Source organism: Pezoporus flaviventris, unplaced genomic scaffold (genome assembly GCF_033815535.1).
Source record: "Pezoporus flaviventris isolate CSIRO_AGI_PZ_B2104156 unplaced genomic scaffold, CSIRO_AGI_Pfla_v1 ptg000001l, whole genome shotgun sequence".
NCBI lineage: Eukaryota > Metazoa > Chordata > Aves > Psittaciformes > Psittacidae > Pezoporus > Pezoporus flaviventris.
The window spans coordinates 44197614-44220165 of record NW_026892549.1 but is presented as its reverse complement, the minus strand read 5'-3'; the positions used below and the strand labels follow the sequence as shown (position 1 = coordinate 44220165).

The 22552-nt window shown below is 41.2% G+C and overlaps 1 protein-coding gene across 6 annotated transcripts in view; it reads left to right on the top strand.

Moving 5' to 3' along the window:
- PIKFYVE (phosphoinositide kinase, FYVE-type zinc finger containing) overlaps window positions 1-19187 on the top strand; it is a 62953-nt gene extending 43766 nt beyond the window's left edge. For all 6 annotated transcript variants that reach the window (XM_061454965.1, XM_061454973.1, XM_061454957.1 and 3 more), the window contains 20 exons: window positions 775-946; window positions 2293-2471; window positions 2947-3060; window positions 3443-3551; window positions 3663-3817; window positions 4428-4518; window positions 5527-5587; window positions 6181-6324; window positions 6495-6615; window positions 7730-7825; window positions 8590-8673; window positions 9149-9240; window positions 9849-10013; window positions 10589-10648; window positions 11037-11213; window positions 11931-12034; window positions 12216-12344; window positions 13623-13884; window positions 14568-14642; window positions 15570-19187. In XM_061454965.1, coding sequence (XP_061310949.1) covers window positions 775-946; window positions 2293-2471; window positions 2947-3060; window positions 3443-3551; window positions 3663-3817; window positions 4428-4518; window positions 5527-5587; window positions 6181-6324; window positions 6495-6615; window positions 7730-7825; window positions 8590-8673; window positions 9149-9240; window positions 9849-10013; window positions 10589-10648; window positions 11037-11213; window positions 11931-12034; window positions 12216-12344; window positions 13623-13884; window positions 14568-14642; window positions 15570-15685 — 2506 coding nt within the window. In that variant the 3' untranslated portion in view covers window positions 15686-19187. The remainder of the gene's footprint in view (window positions 1-774; window positions 947-2292; window positions 2472-2946; window positions 3061-3442; window positions 3552-3662; window positions 3818-4427; window positions 4519-5526; window positions 5588-6180; window positions 6325-6494; window positions 6616-7729; window positions 7826-8589; window positions 8674-9148; window positions 9241-9848; window positions 10014-10588; window positions 10649-11036; window positions 11214-11930; window positions 12035-12215; window positions 12345-13622; window positions 13885-14567; window positions 14643-15569) is intronic.
- The last annotated feature ends 3365 nt before the right edge of the window (window positions 19188-22552 follow it).

The following is a 22552-nucleotide window of genomic DNA, read 5'->3' as shown; positions in this document are numbered from 1 at the left end:
TGCTGATCAGTGAGGAGGAGCAGCTCAGCTGCCACTTTTAAATTCTTATTTGCTGCTGCTGACTAGCAGTGTGCTAACATGAATGCTTCTCAATTGCCATAGTTTTGGTAATTAAATTTTATTTATTTATTTATTTCCTATGAGCAAGGAGGCTCTAGGTTTTTTTTTCAGGCTTTTTCTGTTTTTGAAGAATTCCCTGTTTCACTTTGGTACCTGAACAATTAAGCTTTTATTTTTCTGTTTTAACACTCTCTTCCCTGACTTAAAAGAAACCCATCCAAAGAAAGGTCACAAGTTTTTGCTGTTGAAAGAGGTTATATGGCATTATTTTTCTCACCTCTTCCTTCAGGAAGCTGAAGCATTACTAGCTTGAAGGCTTTTTGGCACATCTTTGACCTCAGTAGCCTTTGCTGTGGTACACTGCCAAAGTTATCTCCTAATTTAGTGCCAGGCCCTTCCAGGTTATTGATCCATACTTTGTGGACTACAGGAAGTATGTTGGTAGAAAGCAATTCATTATAAAAAGATGGTGATAGCAACTAGTATCCAGTCACTTCTTTTTAGACCTATATGGTGGTTGTTGGCAAGGGACTTTCCCTGCATGCTGTTTCTAAATGAGCACAATTCACCGTAGAAACAGCCCTCACTAAGGCTTAGCTAACTTCTACACTAAAGGTAAACAGTACTGTGATACTGAAAGGCACATTGGGTATGTTGAATCTGTTCTATAGCAACACCTAGCATGTGATTATTCTTTCTGTTTACCTCTATCAGGCCTTCCTACCAATGCCCCAGCATGTTCTGTGAAACACCAATGGTGCACCACATTCGGCGCTTTGTTCACGGGCAAGGCTGTGTGCAAATTGTGTTAAAGGAGCTGGACTCCCCAGTCCCTGGGTACCAGCACACCATTCTTACTTACTCCTGGTGTAGACTGTGTAAACAGGTAAGGATGTGGACTTAAGAATCATTCCAGTTTAGTATTCTTGTTGCGTCTGGCTTTGTATGTAAAGGCAGTATTTTTAAGAAAGTGCTCATCCCTGGACCTATTGCTAAACTAGCATAGAGCCTGTTGCTGATACAGGTATTCTCATGTATCTAAAAGTTCCTCTTGTAGAGAGGGCTGTTGAGGGTGAAACTTCTTGTGAGGTAATCGTGTGGGAAAGTGTCAAACCTGGCTCTAAGAGGATAGGTTTAAATGGAGCTGATGTATTACTAGAAACCAGTTTCTGACAAATGTGGAAAATGGAGTTGTACTCTTAGAGGTGGCGAGTGTGGTCCCTTTCCCTGCAGTGAATCAATGTGAGCATCAAAAGAATGGGGAAGGGCAAACACTGAAGACCTACTGGCTTAGTAATTGGCTAAACCCACTTGGTATTCTTTGGTCTGGTATGGACTGGGCAGTCTTGTGTTGCGTCAATGTGATGTCTAGACTTCCTTTAGTAGTCATTAGAAAGTAAGTAAAATCTTCATTAGAGGAATGAAGTTGCTTTAAAAAACCACAAGATAGTAAGACTGTGTATTATCTGAAACTTGTTCTATAATTTAGCTAAGAAAACATTGCTAACTGGATACTCATCTCTAGCCAAACATTCTAAAACTTAAAAGCCTTCAAAGAGAGAAGAATAAGACTTAATGAAAAAAGATTCATGCAGTGCTTGAAATGCAAAACATCTCAATTACCCATGGGGATGACTCAATTCACCTACTTATGCTGTCTTAAACATAGGTGTTGGATTTAAAGATACCTGGAGGAAGTTAATGTAATTACTGAAGGCAAGCCCTATGCTGCTGTGTATACACCTGTTCTATAACCTTTTATTTCTGTGTGCTCATGTAAACACTATTATGTTTGCGGCTATTAAGTATGTATAAAGTAGTGGCTACTCTAAGCTTGCAAGCACTGCTGAATTTGAAATAAACTGCAGATGTTTGTAGCTGAAGAATCACCAAGGAAAAAGCATATGTTGAAACCACTGCTGCTGACTGGATTGCCGGAAATTGTCCCTATGCAGAGAAACAGCTTATCGGATATAAGCTGTCAAGGATATGTTTGAACTCCCCCCAACTTAATGCCTGTCCTCATCTCAATCAGCAGGTGGTGTTTATCTGATTTGTTTTAACTATGTATTTGCCTTAGCTTTGCATACATGCTCTCTTTTGTTGTTGTTTAGTATGTTTCAGGGTTCCAGGTGCTTCTTTTAGTAGGAATACTAGATTGCTGCCTATGTTAGCTTGTCCTTAATCTTGGTTGAAGGATGAAATTAAGACACTTGGCTTTCAATTTTTCAGGTGACACCAGTTGTTCCCCTTTCCAATGATTCTTGGTCTATGTCATTTGCAAAATACCTTGAGCTGAGATTCTATGGGCACCAGTACACTCGAAGGGCCAATGCAGAGCCTTGTGGTCATTCCATTCACCATGACTATCACCAGTATTTTTCCTATAATCAGATGGTGGCATCTTTCAGGTGAGGTTCACTGCTAAAAAATTCCTTCTCTCTCTCTCTAGTACTATGTGAAGCATGTAGCTCTATTAAGGATTCATTAAGTCTGTCCTTCACTTTGAGTATGGCATGGGAGAGCATAACTGCAGTATAGCCACAAGTGCAGGGTCGGGTGCTGGCTTCCAGAGGGCATTCTGGGTCCATCACTGTTCTGGATGGGGTGGGCAGTGTTCCTAACTTCATGATGCAGAAAGAAAACACGTTTTCTGTGTCTAATCTCAAACTTTCAGAATTCTGTTTTTTTTTATTTTTTTTATTTGATCTGTTATAATTTTTGCCTAGGAGATAAATGAACAGGGTGTTACTGCTCCTAAAAGTAACGAAAACTCTGGCCATTGACAGTGCCCCCCTTTATATAAGGGCCAGAAACTGCAGTATGGTATAGAATTAGTATTATGTGGGGAGTGTCTTGTTAATAGGCGTTGTATTGTCTTCTCAGCTACTCTGCAATCCGGTTGCTTGAAGTGTGTGTCCCACTCCCCAAAATCTACATCAAACGGCAGGCTCCGTTAAAGGTTACTATTTTGCAGGATCTCAAAGATTTCTCTCAAAAGTAAGCTTTGTTTTTAATGCCTTCCTCAGCTTGTATTTTGGGCATTTTATAAGTAGAACATAAAGCTATTTTTGATAGTATAGAAATGACTTGCTAAATAGTCATTATTTAATGGACAAGTGATGGTTTAAAACACATTTACATGTTTATACTTCTAAGGGAGGGTGGTATTGGAATCTTATTAATTACCTTTACCTGTTATACTAATGGACTTTTTTAGACTTTTTGTGTAAATTCAGGGTAACAACCTGCAGTGCAGACTGACGTATATTGTCTTTTTGCATTCTTAAATGCTAACCTTAAAAACATTTGGACTTTCATTAAAGAATGTTGAAGATATTTCAAGTAGTCACAGCTTAACTCTTTGCATCCCTGTTGACAGGGTGTCACAAGTATATCTTGCTGTTGATGATCGCCTTGCTTCTCTGAAAACAGATACTTTCAGCAAAACAAGGGAAGAGAAGATGGAAGACCTCTTTGCCCAAAAGGAGGTAATAAACTACTTCTGTATTGGCAGACCATAGGCTGCAAAGTGTGTGGAAAGCCTCTAGGATCTAGTGTTAACTCTGGGAACAGAACGCTGATAGTTTTTCTTATGGCAGATGGAAGAGGGTGAGTTTCGAAACTGGACTGAGAAAATCCAAGCAAGGCTGCTTTCATCATCATTAGACACACCTCAACAGCTGCAGTCTGTTTTTGAGTCTCTGATAGCTAAAAAACAAGGACTTTGTGAGATGCTGCAAGCCTGGAATAATAGGTAAGAGGGCATGGAATCATGAGCAACACTGATACTGTTTTGGTTATAGGAGGGAGGTTCTTTTGTACTTCCTTTCCCTGTAGTGCAGTTGCTGTCGTTACGCATTCTGCATAGCTTGTGCTGAATGTCCTCTGCTGGTTAATACTAGACAGCTGGTTGATTGGAATAGAAAATCATTTGAAACTAGATAAAAGTATTGTGTTGTAGAGCTCCATCTGGGAGGAGAAAATGTCCTTTGAATAAAGGAGGAAGAAGGGAGTGTGGGAAGGCAATTGATTGGGTGACATTATTCCTGAGGTGAAGAAAATATTCTGTCTTTGGCCATTTGATACATAGCTTTGGCATATGTTAACAACCATCTGAATTTGCAGTACAGACCCGTGAAGTCATGCTTGGCTGTATTCTAGTATGGGGAAACTTCATAACTTGTGCCTTTCACTGCTAATACCTGTAACCTGTCTTTTGATTACCTTTTTGGTTTGTCTTTTGTGTTGTTTTTTTTTGGTGTCTGTGTTTTGTGGTTTTTGGTTTTTGTTGTGGTTTTCTTTTTTAATTTTTTTTTGGGTGTTTGGTTTTATGTATTTTATTTTGTTTATTTTTTTTAATTTAGATTGCAGGATCTCTTCCAACAAGAGAAAGGCAGAAAGCGTCCATCAGTACCACCCAGCCCTGGGAGACTGAGGCAAGGTGAAGAAAGCAAGGTATGAGTAGCGGACTGGAAGCTACTTAAACATTTGTTTTTTGGGGCAATGGCATAGTGTCAAGACTGGCTTCAGTTCACTTTAATAGTTAGTAAGCTTGTTTTGGTACATCATGTAGTTTTCAGCTGTAAAAGCTTGAATTGTATGTTGGTATATCTAATCTCTTCCTGAAGATGTGAACCAAGAGCTATATTATAGAGAGGATGTCTAAGCACAAATAGGATTTGATAATTTTATATGGTGTTTGTGTAGTGTTAATATGAATACTGGCAGTGGAGAGCTGCACTCATTGTCAAGCGTATTCCTAGATAGCAATGAAGTCACCTCTAGAGACCCTAGCAGTTACCCATCAGGCTTATCCTTTGTGAAAAAGAAAAGGCATAAATAACCAGGTGAGGCAGAGCAAAGAACACAGGAAGGACTGATAATTAATCTGCAGGTTCTTACCTGTTCTGTGATGTGTCCCATGGGAATTGGCTGTGGTGATGTATAAATTATTTTGGACTGCTGCCTCAGGAGCTCTGTCTAAGGGTACAGCTGCCAACATGCTGAGTGTTCACCCTTTGAGGTGCTGCTCTTCTGAGGAAAATGTCCAGAATGCAAGGCAGTAAAATATAAGCATCAGAAAGACTGAACTTCAATAGTTCTAATGTTAGCAAGGTGCACTAGGAAACCCCCTGAGGCCCTGGACTTGCTCTGCTGCATGCATATGTGTCCTTTCCGCTTAATACATATTTGTTAGATGCTAAAACACATTTAACATTGATCTCGCAAGAGGTAGATTTATATAGAGGAGGAGTGTAATCTTGCAGTGGTAGCAGTGATAAGCATCTTGGTGTGCTGTTGCCATTTTATGTGGTGGCTGACATAGTGATAGTGCAGTGGCTGAGAAAAGTGGGTGGGAGTGCTCTGTTGTGGTATATCTACTTTTGCAAGTGTTCCACAGAGAAGGGGATGCCAGCTGTAAAGAGCTTGGCATCAACTCTGCTATTTTGTCGCTCTGCCTAGATCAGTAGCATGGATGCTTCTCCACGCAATGCTTCTCCATCACTGCAAAATGGAGAGAAAGGTATGTTGTTTGTTTGTTTATTTGTGTGTTAAGCTACCAGAAGAAGTTTGGTGTAACCCTTTCTCTGACATAACATGGGAGGCTTTATCAAATTTGATAATTTATCGAGATACAGTGAATCCCCATTGTCTCAGATGGGAATAAGCCAATTTCTATCTTACTGTTATGAACAGTGAAGTCTGCTTCTAATATGAAGTTGAATGACTAATGAAACTGAACCAACCAGCAAGGGTTTTCCTTTGAACTTGAGTTTAATAACTTTCAGAGGCTTTCTAAATAACTCAATATCTACATGGAATTTGGGAAATGCCTCTTGCCACTTCTATGAAGTGGTTATGGATGCTGAGATCTCTTACCTGTGAGGCATACCGAAAGTTTGTGGGAGCTGAAGGTGGCATGTATAAGCATATGTGTCTTCTGGAGGTTATGTATGACATTAATCAGCTTGCCCACCCCTTTGCTCTGGGTGGCCTTACTCGCTTTCTAAATAAAAACTTCCTAAAACTAGACACTGGTGATGTTTTGGCCTGGGAGCAAGAAATAAAACTTCTGACAGCCATGTAAAATGCTTTTTTCTGTCCTTATACTCTCAGAGGATCGTTTCCTGACTACTTTATCAAGTCAGAGCTCCACAGGCTCCACCCATCTTCAGCTGCCCACCTCTCCAGAGGTTGTATCAGAGCATGTGACTGGTTCCAGTGCACTGTCTGAACAGGATACAACAAGCAGCTCAGAAGGTATAGTTCAGTTGTGGTCTTGTATTCTTTCTCTTGCTTTTCTGCTGCAAGTGTATGCAATCTGTTTAAGAAATGTTGAATCTGGAAACTCTCTAGTCTGCAGCCTTCCTCCTGAGTTTACAGCTGGGAGTTTAATATTGTAATGCAGACTTAACTTATCTCTGTTCCAGATGTGTTTGATGGATACTCACTGGGATCTACAGACAGCCAAGTGAAGGAGAAGTCTACTATGAAAGCTATTTTGGCTAACTTTTTGCCTGGAAACAGCTATAACCCCATTCCATTTCCCTTGTAAGTACTGCATAATATAAAGGATGTATGAAATTAGCAGTCTGGTCAAATTGCAGACAGAGCTGTGCATGCTTCCTTTGCTCAGTATGTAATTTAAGTCATTATACTTCGGTTTGCCTCTGAAATAAGCTATAGAGCTTCTTGAAGGTAAGAGGTTTTCTGTGTCCCTTCTTGTGTCCCTCGGTGTTTGTAGGTTACTTGCTTTTCTTATTAATGATCCACCTTTGTGCATATACATTATCAGTTTCTCTTCCTCCTAGAAGGCATGCCTTCTCAGAACTCTTATGGAAGGGGAAGGGTGGAGAAGGGTGCCTTCTAACTTCATTGCTGCAGAGAGGGAGCAGAAATGTCCTTCCTTAGCAAACACTTAGTAAAGCCACATGTCTGCCTCTTGTTTTTGCTTCCAGACCTCTTCCAAGATGCCTATTGGCATTTCCTGTGTGTAGGTCAGGTTCAATAGCTACTATGTTTGCCCTCAAGTCTCCCTCCTATATGAAAATGACAGGCTGGAAAATCTTTCAGCTACTTGGTCTGCATGCTTTGGAGTGTTTCTTGTTTGACACGAGCCCAACATTTGGCACCCTGAATTTAACTTCTGAATCTTAGCCCCAGGGTATTGGTGGAGGTCACAGGCTAATGAGGTAAAAGTTTAATGACTGGACCCTACACATAAGTAAAAGCAAATCTAACAGAAACCCGGGCAGCTTTGGGGAATTTTCTGTGCTAAACTGCTTCTTTAGAAAAGAGTCCAGGTTTGTCCCCTAACTTCAGTCTGCAGGCGATGCTGCAGGCAGTCAGAATAAACTTGGGCAGGATTTGGTGCCATTGGAAACAATGGCCGCTAAACAGAAATCTAACTTGGAGCTAGACTTCCAGTATAAGCAGCTTGCTTGAAGTGCTTACTGCCCTGACACACTACCATTTAGATTTAACCACATAGCTATGGATGTGTCGTGGGAAAGCTGATGTGTGGGGAGCCTTGGTTCTGTGCTGACACCTGCAGCTTGGGCCTGGGAGTGCAGTTATGAGACCTGTTTTTTGACCAAAACTTAACCTTTTCTTTCCACAAACTTCTGTGATCTACTGACAGTCTGCCTATGTCATTTTCATTTAGTGACCCAGACAAGCACTACCTAATGTATGAACATGAACGTGTACCTATTGCAGTCTGCGAGAAAGAGCCAAGCTCCATCATAGCTTTTGCTCTCAGGTACTGATGTGATTTTTCTCTTCATCTGAGACATGTGGTACTTTTGCACAGAAAAGGCATATTTAAATCCTACTGCTAGGAAATAGGCATGACAGAATTTCTTCACTCAGCTGTATTGAGAATTTTGCCCAGAGCTGGAGTTCTCTCCTGTTACTACTTAGATATGGAAAGTAGGTTTTCCAACTTGCAACTGGATTTTAGGCTTTTCTTGCCAAACTCTAGTACACAAAAGTGAATTAGTTGTGTAGTGTTCCCTGTAATGTGGTATTGTTAGAGAACAAGGTGCAACTCAATTTTGCGTGGCTTTTCTGCCTGCAGTAAGTGCAGTTAAGCTAGGAAACAACAGTTAGGTATTCATACTGCAGTCTATACCTTGTCTGTCTTTGGTCATAGCAGCTCTTACTACTACTGCTCAGTTCTCTGAACCAGCTACTTCAGTAAACCTTAGGTTTTGTGTGCCACAAGGCAGCAGAACTGTAAAAAAGCACATTCTTAAATTGTGGGAGAGGGAGAAAGAAAGGGGATTTTTTTGTGCAGTATGATCTAAAGCAGCTTCTGTTCTAAGGGAGCAAAGTTCCAATTGTAAGAAAAGATTGAGAGGCTTTTTCTACTATGTTTTTTTTTTGTTTCCTGTGGTTGACTCTGAATCTTTGAGCTAGTGTTAGAGTCTTCCAGAAAACAGCTGAGGGAGGTGGTGGTATTATTTATTGCTATTAATTATTATTTGTTTTTATTATTAATTTTTATTTTCCTTTCCCCTTCAGTTGCAAGGAGTACAGAAATGCCCTGGATGAGTTGTCCAAAGCATCTCTGAAGAACAGTACTGAAGAAGGACTACAATCAAACAGGTTTCATGCAGGAATTACAGTACCTAGGGAAAAGGCACAGTGATTGTAGTGAATAAGCCAAAACTAGGATGGGGAAGGACCCTTAAAATATGCCTCTGTTAGGATCTCTGCTTTCTGATGGAATCTGATGCATTCCATGTAACGAGCATGTACTTGCAGTCTCTGGGTTTCCATGTCATGTCAGGGGCTGTGTTGGCTCCATCACCTGATCTCTTGACTGTGTGCATGGTAGGGATTACCTGACCTGCTTACCTTTCCTTTGGTGATGGGTGCTGTTGCTAGGGAGCCATGAGAGGCTTTTCCTCAGGGAGGTGGAGGAGGACAACTTTGAGAGTTGGAGTTACAACTTTAAATTCTTTTAGCAGTGTTTAGTGTTAGGTATGGAGGAGAAATAAATGTACAGGAGTAAAGCAATAGTGTCTCAGTTGGCAGTATTTGTTGGGCTGATGACTTGTTATTTTCTTTCTCCTTTCAGCATGTCAGACAGCAAACCAAAGAGCAGTAGCCCTGTCCGCCTGCCTGAGGCTAACATGGGTCCTTCAAATCGCAGTGCAGAACCAGAACAGCGTAAGACCATTTTGCCAAAATCACATCTATGACACTAATATCAGCTTAGACTTGAGTCTGCCTAACCTGGGTTCTAGCTCTTAGAACCCAGAAAGTTGTTAAAACAAACAAGATGCATTCCGAGTTGAAATTGTGACTAGCGTTAGAGTTGACTTGATGTAGAACATGTGTGTGTGTGTGTTTTTTTTTTAAGCCTGTGCCCATAATGGCTTTCTCTGATTCTTATGAGATCTAGCTATCGTTCCGTGATTTGATATGTTATGACCATGTTTTGTTCTTGAGTCTGGACTGTTCAGTGGGATTGATACCCATTATATGTTCTGACCTCTTTTGGCACTGACTTGTTTAAAAAGATGGCAGTTAAAATGTTTTGAAATGGAGAGGTGAGGTTCTTACTATGTTAAAGCCACTCACACTTGGTCTGTGTTTTCAAATGACTCAGTGTTCTAGCTGGTGAACCTTGACTGCATGAAGACTAGCAAATGAGTTATAGTGGAATGGCATCATTTCTCCAGTTGGAACAATGAATGGAGAATGCTTGTATGAGTTGTGCTTTATTAAACTGTGGAAATGCCAAAGTCAACTTCTTTTGTTCTTTTTCACTGTAGCAAAGAAACAATCTAGTGTTTTATCTTTCTTCCGTGGCACGGGAGGGAAAAGCCCAGATCTGTCTTCACAGAAGAAAGAGACCTTACGTGGTGCTGACAGTGCCTACTACCAGGTTGGACAGATGGGCAAAGAGGGAGCAGAAAACCAAGGAGCAGAGCCTCAAGGTATAAGACTGAGTCCATTACCGGTCTTTGGTTGTTACTTCTTCCAGACCTCATTCATATTTGTAAGGCCCAGAATGGACTCCTGCTCATACTTTTTTAACAGTCCAAGGTTATTCAACTTTCATTGGAAATGAATGATTTGAGCATGAAATGTAGGTTTCTTCCAAAGACATTGCTTTGCTTTATGAGAAGGGAAATAGGGTCTCTCAAATCCCAGTAACTATAGGGATGTTGAGTAGTCTGGACTTGAATGCCTTTGGATTGAGATGATTCTAGTTAAGTAGCTCAGTCTCTCTTCCTTACTTCCTATTTGACTTTCATTGTTTCAGTTCATGGAAAATGAGTCAAGAGAGAGAAAGTTTGTACTGATGTGTCCCATGAACAGCAATGCCCTTCTAGCATACATGTTGTATCATAAAGTTATAGCTGTATCTCTTGTTCCCAATGTACTATTCCTTCTGTATTGAAAAACAATTTTTTTTTCTTATAATACAAGTTTACAAGTAGTTTCTTACATGGCTTTCTCAGTAATATTAATGAACAACCCTGACTGAATGGTCCCTTTATGCCTTCAGATGATGTAGATGGAGGAGATGGACAGAAGAAACAGCTAGTAAATCCCCATGTGGAACTCCGTGAGTAGCTGTAAATAATAACTGAAGTCTTAGCTGACAAACTCCCTTTTTTTTTTTTGTGCAAATGTAGTGGAAATCTTGAAGTTTAATAATTATTTTTTTCCTTTTTATTGGGCACAAATATAAAACAAATCAAGAGCAGAGCAATGCAGTTTTTACTTATTGTAATCAGTCTGTCTCTTGACACTTTCCTGTAGCATACACTGTGAGCTAACCTGAAGGGGGTTGACTTTCCTGTAATTTTCCATTTAAACTTCCAAAGTGCAATTAGACGCAAGAGGGGTGTTTAGCACAGCAGTATTATTCTAGATATAAGTAAAATCTCAAGTGTGATCTCATATAGTCAGTGAGTATTGCATCCTGTTGTTGAGGAAGGCCTTTTTTTCAGAGTTTTCAGATGCGAATGCCAAGTTCTACTGCCGGATTTATTATGCTGGCGAGTTTCACAAGATGCGTGAAGTGATACTGGGGAGCAGTGAAGAGGACTTCATCCGATCCCTCTCTCACTCTATGCCCTGGCAGGCACGAGGTGGCAAATCTGGGGCTGCGTTCTATGTCACTGAGGGTAAATGCAGCTTCTTCCCCCTTTGTAATTAGAGGGGAATGGGAATGTAATTGGGGATGGTGGTGCTTAGTGTGTTGTTTAATCCCCTATTATTTCTAGCCAGAAGGTTGCTGACTATGAAGTTGCCATTCAAAATGGAAAGTTCAGTGGATTGTTCTGGGGTCTTTAATACCAGATTATTTGTTTCTTTGTATGGGCAGGAGAGCAAAAGGTAGTTCTGTTTTTAAGTAGTAGTAGCTAGGGTCACCATTTGAGCAGAAGGGTTGTACTCTTAGGCAGACTTCAAAAAAACAAAAACTTGAGTATAATTCAAGAAAAACTGGTTATTAAAGGCAGTGTTTCTCATAATCCAATATGTTATAGTTGGTTTATAGGATTTTATCTTTTTTTTAACTGTGGCTGATTGTAGGTCCTTACTTAAAGCAAGTCTTGAATGGATGGGTCTGTAAGCTATATCTGTTCTTGGTATAAGAAGTTCATATAGCCAAGTTAAAACTAATGTAGGAAGTCTTTTCTCCCTGATTTGCTAGAAGGCTGAAATTCAGGGTATATGAAGTAAAAAAGCTTCTAGAAAGGAGCTTCTGTAGCTAAGGGTTTAAGAGAATTGTAGTCTTAAATCTTCCAAAATGCTTCAGATGTATGACAGCCCTGAAGGGTTTGCAAATTTACATCACTTATTGTATGTAACGCTCTTGCCTCTGTCTTATGTTAAAACAGATGATAGATTCATCTTGAAGCAGATGCCTCGTCTGGAAGTCCAGTCATTCCTTGACTTTGCTCCACACTACTTCACTTACATCACTAATGCAGTTCAGCAGAAGGTACTTAAAAAATAAAAAGTGCCTTGTATTTTCAGCAGTGTTCTGTATTTTACAGACTAGTAACAGCTAGGAATTTTGCTAGAGCTTCTAAGCTGTAATACAGTCAGAACAGTAGTGCTCTAGGATTTAACTGCTGACTGCCTGTGCACAGAGGTATTACCCCATGTCTTCTCTTCATTAGAAGCCCACAGCACTGGCGAAAATCCTTGGGGTGTATCGAATTGGATATAAGAACTCTCAAAACAACACTGAAAAGAAGCTGGATCTGCTTGTCATGGAAAACCTTTTCTATGGCAGGAAAATGGCTCAGGTAAGAGCCAAGTGTTCTGTTCCCTTGCAGTGCAGTTCCAACTGGGAGCAAAAGGAGGGTTACCAGTAGCCATGTAGGTAACTTCTAACTTCGCATGTGTTGTCTATAGCTAGCACTGCTCAAAGATGACTTTGAGTTTGTGCCTGTTGCCTTAGTAACTCGGTGCCTGTATTAGCTAGTTCAGACAGCTGTCTTGCAGGCTTCAGTTTTTAGAAGTCTTATCTGACCCTGCATCTCTGGTCTCAGAGAGAAAACATCACCAACCTAATTAGGAAAATGCAAAGCTTTTAGAAGAACTAATGGGGATTACAGACTAATTTGTTCAGCAGGAGAGCCTCACCAACAGATATGGTGAGCTACTAATAATGTTTTGAACCTACTGCTTTCTCTTTAAACCACTTCATGTGTGGGGCAAGATTTCGAGTTCAGTCTTGCACTAAGTAAAAGAAAAGTGATCTTTCTGGGGCAGCAGAATGGAGACCTTAAAACAACTTGAGAAAAATTCTTTTCAAATACAGTTGATGCTGAAAAGGAAGTTCAAACAATTGTCACTTCCAGAACTAGATCAACTAGATCATGTCGGTTCTTTCCACCTTTCCTCCAAGTGCCTTATCTCAAACAGGGGATGCTTGTGGGAGGAAGTGAACTGAGGGAATTGTAGATAGATGTAAAGGATGTTGTTGTTGTGGGTTTTCTTTTTGTTTCTGTGTTTTAAATCATGAGCATGATCAGGCGCTGAAACAGAGACCCAAAGAGAGCATGGAATCTAGCTCTAAAGTTAGTCAAATTGTGACCAGACAGAGCTTAAACAACCTTCTCTGACAGGACCTGTTTCAAGCAGGATATTTGACTGGAGATCTCCTGAGATCCTTTCCAACCTAATGATGCGTCTGTCTTTTGCCTTGCCAACAGATGTTAAATGGTGCTTCATGCAAGACCCACCTCCTTCTTTAGTGTCTTTACCTAAACCTAGTTTACCTGTAAAATATAAAAATAGGAACACCCTTTCCCCCTTAAATTAAGTTAAACATTAATGAAGTAACTTGACTGAAATTTGTAAATTGAGGCAGCAGAGCTTTCATGTGAGCTTACATGGTACTCTCCACTCGGGAATCTTTAATTTTCATAGTATAAAAATGGTTTTTGTTAACTGTCTTCCTTCTGCAGAGAAGGAGAGTTGCCCTGCCAGGCAACCTTTTCAAATGCTGCAGTGAAGTGTGTTGAAGTCTTGAACCTTGCAGAACAGTGGAACAAAGTAGTGCTCTTATCTATCTGCAGGTTTTTGACCTGAAGGGCTCCCTCAGGAATAGAAATGTTAAAACGGACACAGGCAAGGAAAGCTGTGATGTAGTCCTGCTGGATGAGAACCTTCTGAAGATGGTCCGGGACAATCCTTTGTACATCCGTTCCCATTGCAAGGCTGTGCTGAGAGCTTCCATACACAGTGACTCCCAGTTCCTCTCCAGCCATCTCATCATTGACTATTCCCTGCTGGTGGGTCGTGATGATACCAACAATGAGCTGGTTGTTGGCATCATTGGTAGGTTGTCTTTTGTATTTTCTTGCTTTCAGCTGGTGAAACTGCTTTCTTCTGGTTTGGGTGTTTATAGTACTCATAGGACTGTACTGCCATCAGAGGTGTGTGTCAGGAAAGCGTGTCTTTCTCCTGATGGAATACCACCCTCACCTCTCATGGGTATTCAAAGTGAAGGCAGGAAGCCTTCTCTCCAAGTCTTGTATAGGCTTGTGTTAGGATTTTCTTTACCAAGAGTGTATGCGGTAGGCCGCACAGGTAGTGAAAAAGCAGTCAAGTTGGTGTTTAACTTGTGCTTTGACTCTACTTGAAGTAAGGAAGGTTATTTGTGCGTTTCTGTGTTTAATCTTGCAAGTTAATTTCAGTAATGTTTACATAGCCATCTAAATTTTCACTGTGTTAAATATGTGCCTGGGGAGTCTGTTTTTTGTAGCTGCAGGAGGAGTTGATTTGTGACCTTGCTGGGCTTTTTGAGATGCTATATTTATCCTACCCAAATACAATGTACACTCTGGAAAGTGAGGCAACTGGTAGGGGAAATGCTGAGGTTCTGACTCTGGAAGCCTATTGCTTTCTAGCCCTTTCTGAGGGAAAAGAGATGCATTTTAGAATAATGTTACTTGGGTTATAGCAGATATGACATGTTTGTGTGTGGTTTTTTTATTTAATTTTATTTTTAATTACAACAGACTATATTCGCACTTTCACCTGGGACAAAAAACTTGAAATGGTGGTGAAGTCAACTGGCATCTTGGGAGGACAAGGTAGGTCCAGAATGAAAGTAAAGTTTTTGTTCATGTTTCCTTGTTACCTGGAAGGTTCCAGTAGCCGTGCTAATAAAGCCATAACTTCCCCCCCCCATGCAGATTTGCAACACTAGGTTAAGGTGCCCAGGACAGGGGGAGGAATAACAAGTTTCAGCCAAATCAATACATTGATCTGCCTCTGTGAGTGACCCTTTAAGTACTATAAAACTTAACAGACTGTTCTTTTCTTAGTTACCAACTACTTTTTAGGTACCAACAACTTAGTTATCTATATATAGAGAGATACTAGCGAAAACCTTACTGCCTAGTTTCAGAAGGTGTTTTCCAAATCCAGAAAATCACATATACTCCGAGCTCTTTGTGTGAAGGAATCTTTATTGAATGAATGACTACTGCCCATATTTTGAGGAGCTGAGGGGTTCCCTTTGTGGAAGTGAGTAGAGTACCTTTCATTGCCTAGTGTTGGCCACATGTTGAAGGGCTAGAAAGAGAAGGGGAGGGGAACACTGAATATACCACTGCTCAGGTGTCTGAAGGAGGTATGAGCATGTCCACAGGGTGAAATTCTTCACGGGAGAAATTTACATCTCTGGAAACCTTGTAAGTCCTGTAAACAGGAGAAGAGAAAAAGGAAACTGATCTGGGCTGATGTAAAAAGCCTAAATGGTTCCTCCATCTTCAGGTATCTCAGTTCAGTGTTGGGGTCCAGACCTTGGTCTCTCTTCATTTCTAAAAGTTTAAAACAAAAAGAAGATAAAAGGAGTGGGGAGGGACAGCTGTTAATGCTTTTTGGTTCCAAGAGCCTTTCATATACAGTATGCCTTCATGATTATGCTGTCTGGTGGTGTAATCTGATGTGACATTTGTCTGTACTGCAGTATATTCTTTGGCCCATTTCTAACTGCTCTTGACTCTTGCACATAGGTAAGATGCCAACTGTGGTCTCTCCAGAACTTTACCGGACCAGGTTTTGTGAAGCTATGGACAAGTATTTCCTGATGGTGCCGGACCATTGGACAGGACTGGGTCTGAATTGCTGAGCTAAAGCCCAAATTGGGAAAGCACAAGAAGATGATGACATTATAGGCCACTCCTTTCCTGTGGTCTGTCCAGCAGTAAGCAAGAGGATTGTAGTTCCATGTCTACACTGACCATATGCATCACATTGAGAAGTGTGAAATCTGCTTGTTGCACTTTAATCCTCTCTTGGAGGCTGATAAGCGAACCAGCCTCACTAAGGATCTAACCTGTAAGGTACCACTGACCAGCATTGGTAAAAGACATTCCGTCTGCCAGGAGGGAAGATGGTGGTATCTCCATGTAAGAGTACTGAAATGGATACTATCCAGTTCATGACAGTGCAGAAGTACATGATCTTTGTAAGTCTTGTACTGCCTAAGTGGTGATGAATATGAGCAGCTCATGTTTCTGTAGTGGATGTGTGGTACTGGAAATGTGAAATAACCCCCACTCCATATGGGTGGGTGGGTGAGAAGAATGAAGTTAATTCCTGAGTTCTGCTATTGTTACAGTGGTTCATAGCTGACTTGTTTAGGATCCATGAACTTGTCCTGCTTATGCTCTGTAGCTTTGACTTATTTCCTGGGTTTTATAAACAGTATTTAAAAGGCAGCTCCATAGCTATAATGCCATATCATTATGTCTTTTAGGTTGTATTACTGCAGTACAGCTCTGTCCTTATCTGTCATAATTTCATATTAGCTGAATCCCATAAAAATGTCAGTCATCAGCATGCTGCAAAACCCAAAACATATCCCTTCAGTCCTAAACAGTACTCTGATCTGAATGTTGCCCAAATCCCTGGAAACAGGAAACTGAAAAATATACCCTTTAATTTAACAAAACTTTATTAATTATAGTTGAAGGTAATCCTTTCCTTAGTGGAAGGCACTAAGTTGCTAGACAAAATGAAGCATACTGCCTTAGAGTGACAGCTTTCTCCATCATTCCTGGCAGATCACTTCAAATCCATTTCAGTTTCCCAGGACTTTCAAACAATCCATTTACCTCATTGTGAACCTTTGCCAGGAGAATGTTTTCTTGCATTCCTGACATGCTGATGAGAATGAGCATCCAGATCTCATCACACTGTGTAGTCCCAATGGAAGAACTTTCTCTTCAGCAGTATTAAGTGATTTTTTTTTTTTTTTTCACCACTGAGATGAATGTAGTAATCTTCTGTAAAAAGAAAAGCCTGAACTAACAGGTATCTTGTCTGATGGATGAGATGTACAGAGATCTGTGAATCTGTTTATGACAATAAGCACTTCTTACTGTTTTTATTATTTTTTTACCTGGTTTTGTAGGTCATGAGTTTACTTTTTTAGCTTCATTATAATGTAGGCCAGTAAATAAGAGGGTTTTATGAGTTTGAGAGGCAAGAATACTGTCCTTTGGCTTCTGGTCTCTGATGGAAGGACTTCAAATCAACATGGAGTCTAGGACAGTATATTCTTTATGGCCACTTGCTCAGGCTGACCAGTTGCTTGGTAATGCCATCTTCACTGTAGCTATGGATTGACATACACATTTTGTTCACTCCTTGTGTGTTCAGTATTTTCTTCTGCGGCAGATGGTGGTGTCTCTGTTCAGGAGTGACAGCTGGGCAGCACTGAGAAGGCAAAATGCCAGCAGTGGAAATTGAACTGTTGGCTCCAAAACCCACCTGTAAGGGTCATTTGTGTTGGAAGAAGTCTTCCCCACCCTATTGCAAAGCCCTACTAGAAGATGAGCAAAGATGATGACCTTGAAGCAGCAGAAATGAAAGTATTCTCACTTCCTCTGTACAGTGTAATCGTTGTTTCTGGGTGTGCAGTGTCGAAGGCTGCAGTGATGTGTGCTGTGGGAAGATGACACAGTACTTCTTGATTCCTCTGTCCCAGAATCCTTTAGTCCAACACAGTGCATCAGGTACAGCTGACCACCTCCGAAACACATCTTGCCTCCTGTGTTAAAATGTGGCCTAGATGGCTAGCTATATATGGGCCCTTTTGTGGTAAGAATCAACCAGTCCATCAGTTCAATGTTACCTTCACTTCTGTGATTTCGACCTGCTGTCTTGGTCCATTGATGTGAAAGAGCATGCCATGCAGCCTGAATCTGTTCCAGTCTCAAAGTTTACATGTGTTCTCTCCCTCCTTCCCCCCCTAAAGTTTACAGAGGAAAAACTTGACCAGTTAGGGTGACCCAACAGCACCTGGTTATGTAACCTTCCACCTTTGTGGGTATGTGTGTTAGTTGATGAAGCATGAGTATGGGCAGTGCCATGGCATCTGCACTAAGCTAATGTAGAGCTGTGATGTGCTAGCCCTGTCCTGTCTTCAGTAACCCTTACTCCAGCGATGTGTGGCTGCTTTGTACTGCTTGTCTTCAAGTATCCCAAGCAGCTGGCTCTAAAACCACATGATCATGTGACTGTAGCTATTGTTCCCCTGTACATGACAGCTTAAGGCCCTCAGAACCGAGAAGAAGGTGAGAGAACCTTCCACTGGCCAGCTGTTGTGCAGCCTGTGGACACATAGCCCAGATGTGTGAATTGTGACCTTCTTGGGATGAGGTCATAGCAGTTGGAGAGATTTGCAGGGTGATCTTGAGCTGTCATCAACAGCTAACTTTGGGTCAGGATGTGGCTGGTGGACTAGTCCTGGCCAGGCTGGAGTAAATGGCAAACTGCTACTTGTAAGTAACATGGTAGCTACACTATCAACTGGAATTAGTTCATCTTTGGATGACGTGATATAAAGCTGTAAGCATTTCTAGTTTAAATCCCAGCAGTTGAACAGCTCTCCAATGTTCCCTTTTCAGAATAAGAGTTGTCCTGTCATTTCAATTGCTACAAGCTGACTTTCTCAAAAGGACAGCAATTACTTTGTTCAGAAGAGATCTTTGAGGGAGCTCCTTGTAAGGTTTAGGTCTGTGTCCCTGCAGCATGCCTGAGAAAGTTCTGGGGGAACAGCTTGGGTATTACATGATCCCTTTGATTAGAGTTTTTTATTCCTTTATAACACAGGTTTAGCATATAAGTGTGTAAGTGAATCCCAGTTACAAATGTGAAGACTGCATTTCTTCAGAGCTACACTAGCTCTTTTTCTTCTATTGTTTTGATCTGAGGCCTTGTGACAAATGTCTAAATCTTGACCCAATCAGAAGTGATGACTTGCTTTGAGTCATCATGCAGACAGCAGAATGCCTTGTAGTGGCCCAGCAATGCATTCTGTCCCCCAAAAGCACATGAGGGATGCTTGCTGGTTAAGTACCTCTGCTGGGCTCTGAGGAGTTGCCTGTGGAGTGGACTCTCCTCTGTGAGAATGACCAAAACCAAACAAACCACTCACTAGCAGGTGGCCAGAATAATCACTATTCAAAGCACTTAATGTACCATAATGTATGTATTTCTAATCTACTTTGGTTCAGCTGTATTTTATAAAATCGATGTACTAAACTATTTGAGAATAACTGCCTTGACTATTTGGAGAATCAAAATGTAATGTATGTAGATACAAATAAAGTGACTAAAATATACTTGTGTCTGTTCCATGTGGTGGGGCAGTTAGGTGTCACAGCATCCCATTTTCTTGATCAGCAGCTATGCCCTCTGTTTGCTTTGCAGTGATTGCACTGTTAGAGGTCACCAGCTTTGCATGTGACGTAAGCATGCTTGCTTCTCTCTGCCTTGCAACTCATCTCTCCTAATGGAGCAGGACCTCTGGACAGCTCTACAGGTCAGCAGCAGTAGAATGTGCAAATAATGCACTTTTCCCACAAATAACGCACTTCTCTTTCATGCACTTCACCCACCTTCTCCCCAGCTGCTATACAGCACAGTGCTGTGTGAGACAGGAAGCCCATTTTGTCCAACAGATGGTGGTATTGCCATGGCCCAATTCTTCCAATAAGTAGAACACATTCCTCAGGAAAAATCTCCAGGTATTTCCATAGTCTATCTTAAGTAGACTAGATGAAGAAAAAAATCCAAGGAGGTCTGAAAATGAATGACATATCTTGATTGCTTCGTATTAACCTGGTATATAGTACCCTCCTATGTTAAAGCTGAAAAACATGTGGTTAGTTCTGGGAAAGGGACTTGCTGGTTCCTAGAATATAAACCTCAAAACCTAAGTTTTAAGGATTTCTTTTTTTTTTTATGTGCCATTACCGCTTTTGCCGGGTGAGTTTTAGTTCTTTTATCTGCTGCAGTATGAAACTGTATCAGAAGCTGTCCCACCATGGGCGTGTGAGCAAGACAAAAAGTGAGATTCTCATTTCAGGGGTAGTGCTGCCTTATGCTGGTGTATGGTTTGGTGGTATAAAGCTTAAAGCACAAAAGCAGGGTCGGAGGTTAAACAAGTTCTGGAAACAAGAGCAACCTGTGAGGTATGCAGGAGCTGTGGTGTGAGAAGGCCTGAGGAGAAAGAGCTTTGGCAGTGAACGGTCCATTGTGGTCAATACTCTTACGATGACAAAAGCTTGTAAATGTGAATGATGAGTTGTAGAACCTCATTGTCATTCTGAAGGAGAGAAGTAATTGTAGCCTCACCTTTGAAGTGCTAGAGATGACTTGTGGGGGGAAAATAGCAGGCATGTAAAAAAGCTTTCTCACAAGTGAGAGGTGAGCATAAAAGCTAATTTATGCCAATCATCATATTGGAAGGTTATTCTTAAGAAGGGTGTGCTTTGGCTGCCAGAAACAGAAGAATCCTGCCCTCAGCTCTGGGAATTTTGTGGTGCTTCATTTATGAAACTGTTGAAGAGAAGGTGGGAGAAAGGCACAAAACAACACTGCTGAAGTTAGGAAGAAACGAAAGAACTGCCCAAACCAGGTAAGACTGTGCTTGTAGCCGAAGTAATGAATTACTGGGAAATACTCCCTACCAACTCCTAGGAACATTTAGCTTTTGGTCACCTGCACGTGATCCTGTAATTGGAATTTTGAGTGAAGTTTCCTGGACTTTATCTTCCAAGGGGAGCTTTGTGTAGTACAGGGTCTCGTACGCTGTTATTTCTTGTGGCACAGGGACGAAATACATTTGAAGTTTACCGTAGTAGAAGTTGTTTTCACTGACAAGGTCGGTGCGAAGCAAACCCAGCGCAGTTACAGCAGCAGATTCCGTTGCGGGGTTTTGCTTGTGAAGCGTAAGCTGTATGAGGGCCTGCAGCAGACCTGCTCCGGCCTCATCACTGCCGCCTGCTGGCACAAGCCGGGCTTTCAGTTTAGCGGGGCGAGGGCTGGCTACTTAGAGCACGGGATGAAATACTTGCAGGAGAAAACATCATCTTAGTGGTGTCTAAACGTGCTGTGAACCTACCTCTGAAGAGGTGGAGGGCTGAAGCCGTGTCGTAGCTGCATATGTACTGCAGTGAGGGCAGATCCCTTTTCTGTTGGTGTCTATGGCCAGAGAAAACATGGCAGCTGCATCCTGCTGCTTGATGAAGAAAGGCTGTTTGTGCTGAGCGTCTGGAGCCGGTGAAATTTGCTTTCTGGTTTCTACCCAAGGTATCAGGAACAGAGCAGCGATCTCAGTGTGTCTGCACAAAAACGTTGTTCAACTTTTTGTGGTGTGAAAAAGTATTATTTTAAAAATTTTTGTACAGAGAAAATAATTTTTAATTCCACATTATCAGCTAGTTAAATATAATGTGTTTTTATAGACTTATTCTATAACAAATAGTGTTTGAATATAGGGTAGTATTTGAATAGTGATTACTCTCAACATAGAAATGCCAGTATTTGTGAATACTATTACCTTTATGTATTAGTTCAGTTTTGAGGGAAACCCCCTACGTTCTTCCAGTACCTCTCATCTGTATTTGGCTAGAGGTGTCTTGTGTGCTTGAGGTTGCCTGTCAAAACAGTAGCCAGCTCTGTGTTCCTGTCTCTGGACTCCTGATTTCAGAATCAAACCTGCATTTCTCACTGGTCCAAAACTTTGAAGGCATTTTGTTAACTATTTATATGTATGTTGCTGTATTTATTTAGCCTTTAGCCTGTTAGATCCCTGCGCTCTACTGATTGTTCTGCAACAAGGTAACATTCTGAAGTGAAAGCACAGGGTGCCTAAGGTGAAGGCTCTTTCCTCCTGTTCAAGATTGTAACATAGGTACAAAGTCCTGCAGAGACCTGGTCTTTTTGGGGTAGTGCAAGTGCATACTGAGGTACTGCAGCTTAGCCCTCAAACACCTTGAGAGCAGAAAAGTGAATAGGTGACAGATTTGCTGCCTCAGCTGAACTGAGTGCAGCTGTGTGTGTCACACCATGTCCTACAAGAGCTACCACATCTTGTGTGATGCCTTAAGCACAAAGACCTATGTTACTACAGCTGTAATTCCACATATGGGCCGTATTCTGACAGCAGTGACTGTGGAACAGGGGAACCTTACAGCACAGGAGTGTGCTTATGCTAAAATAGAACAAAGCGGAATAGGAGGTACAGCCGGAACATCAACTGGTGCTTCCTGACTCTACAGGCTGGCCAGGCATACAGGTACTTCTTGCATGCTGCTCCGGCCTCAAGCCTCAGCAGGAAAATTGTGCAACATCAACACAGTTTACTCACTTTAGTATATAATTAGAATAATGAAGTTGTTCAAGACATAATGATCTGGTGATCAAAAGTAGGATAATAAAGAGAACATCATCAAAAGAGAGCGCTGAATTACTGTTGTAGGGATGGGATGGGAATATAGTAACTTTTCCCCATTGTTTACATAGGATCTTCTTCTAATATAGCCTCAGCAAAAATGAAACACAGTATCCTGGGTGTGCGCTTCTGTTACTGAGAATCTTCTGACACAATGAAAGTAAACTAGTTACCTGATGAAAAAGCTGTATATCTAGGACAGCACAACTGAGATTGCTTAATGTACACAGGAGGAAGAAAATGTTTTTC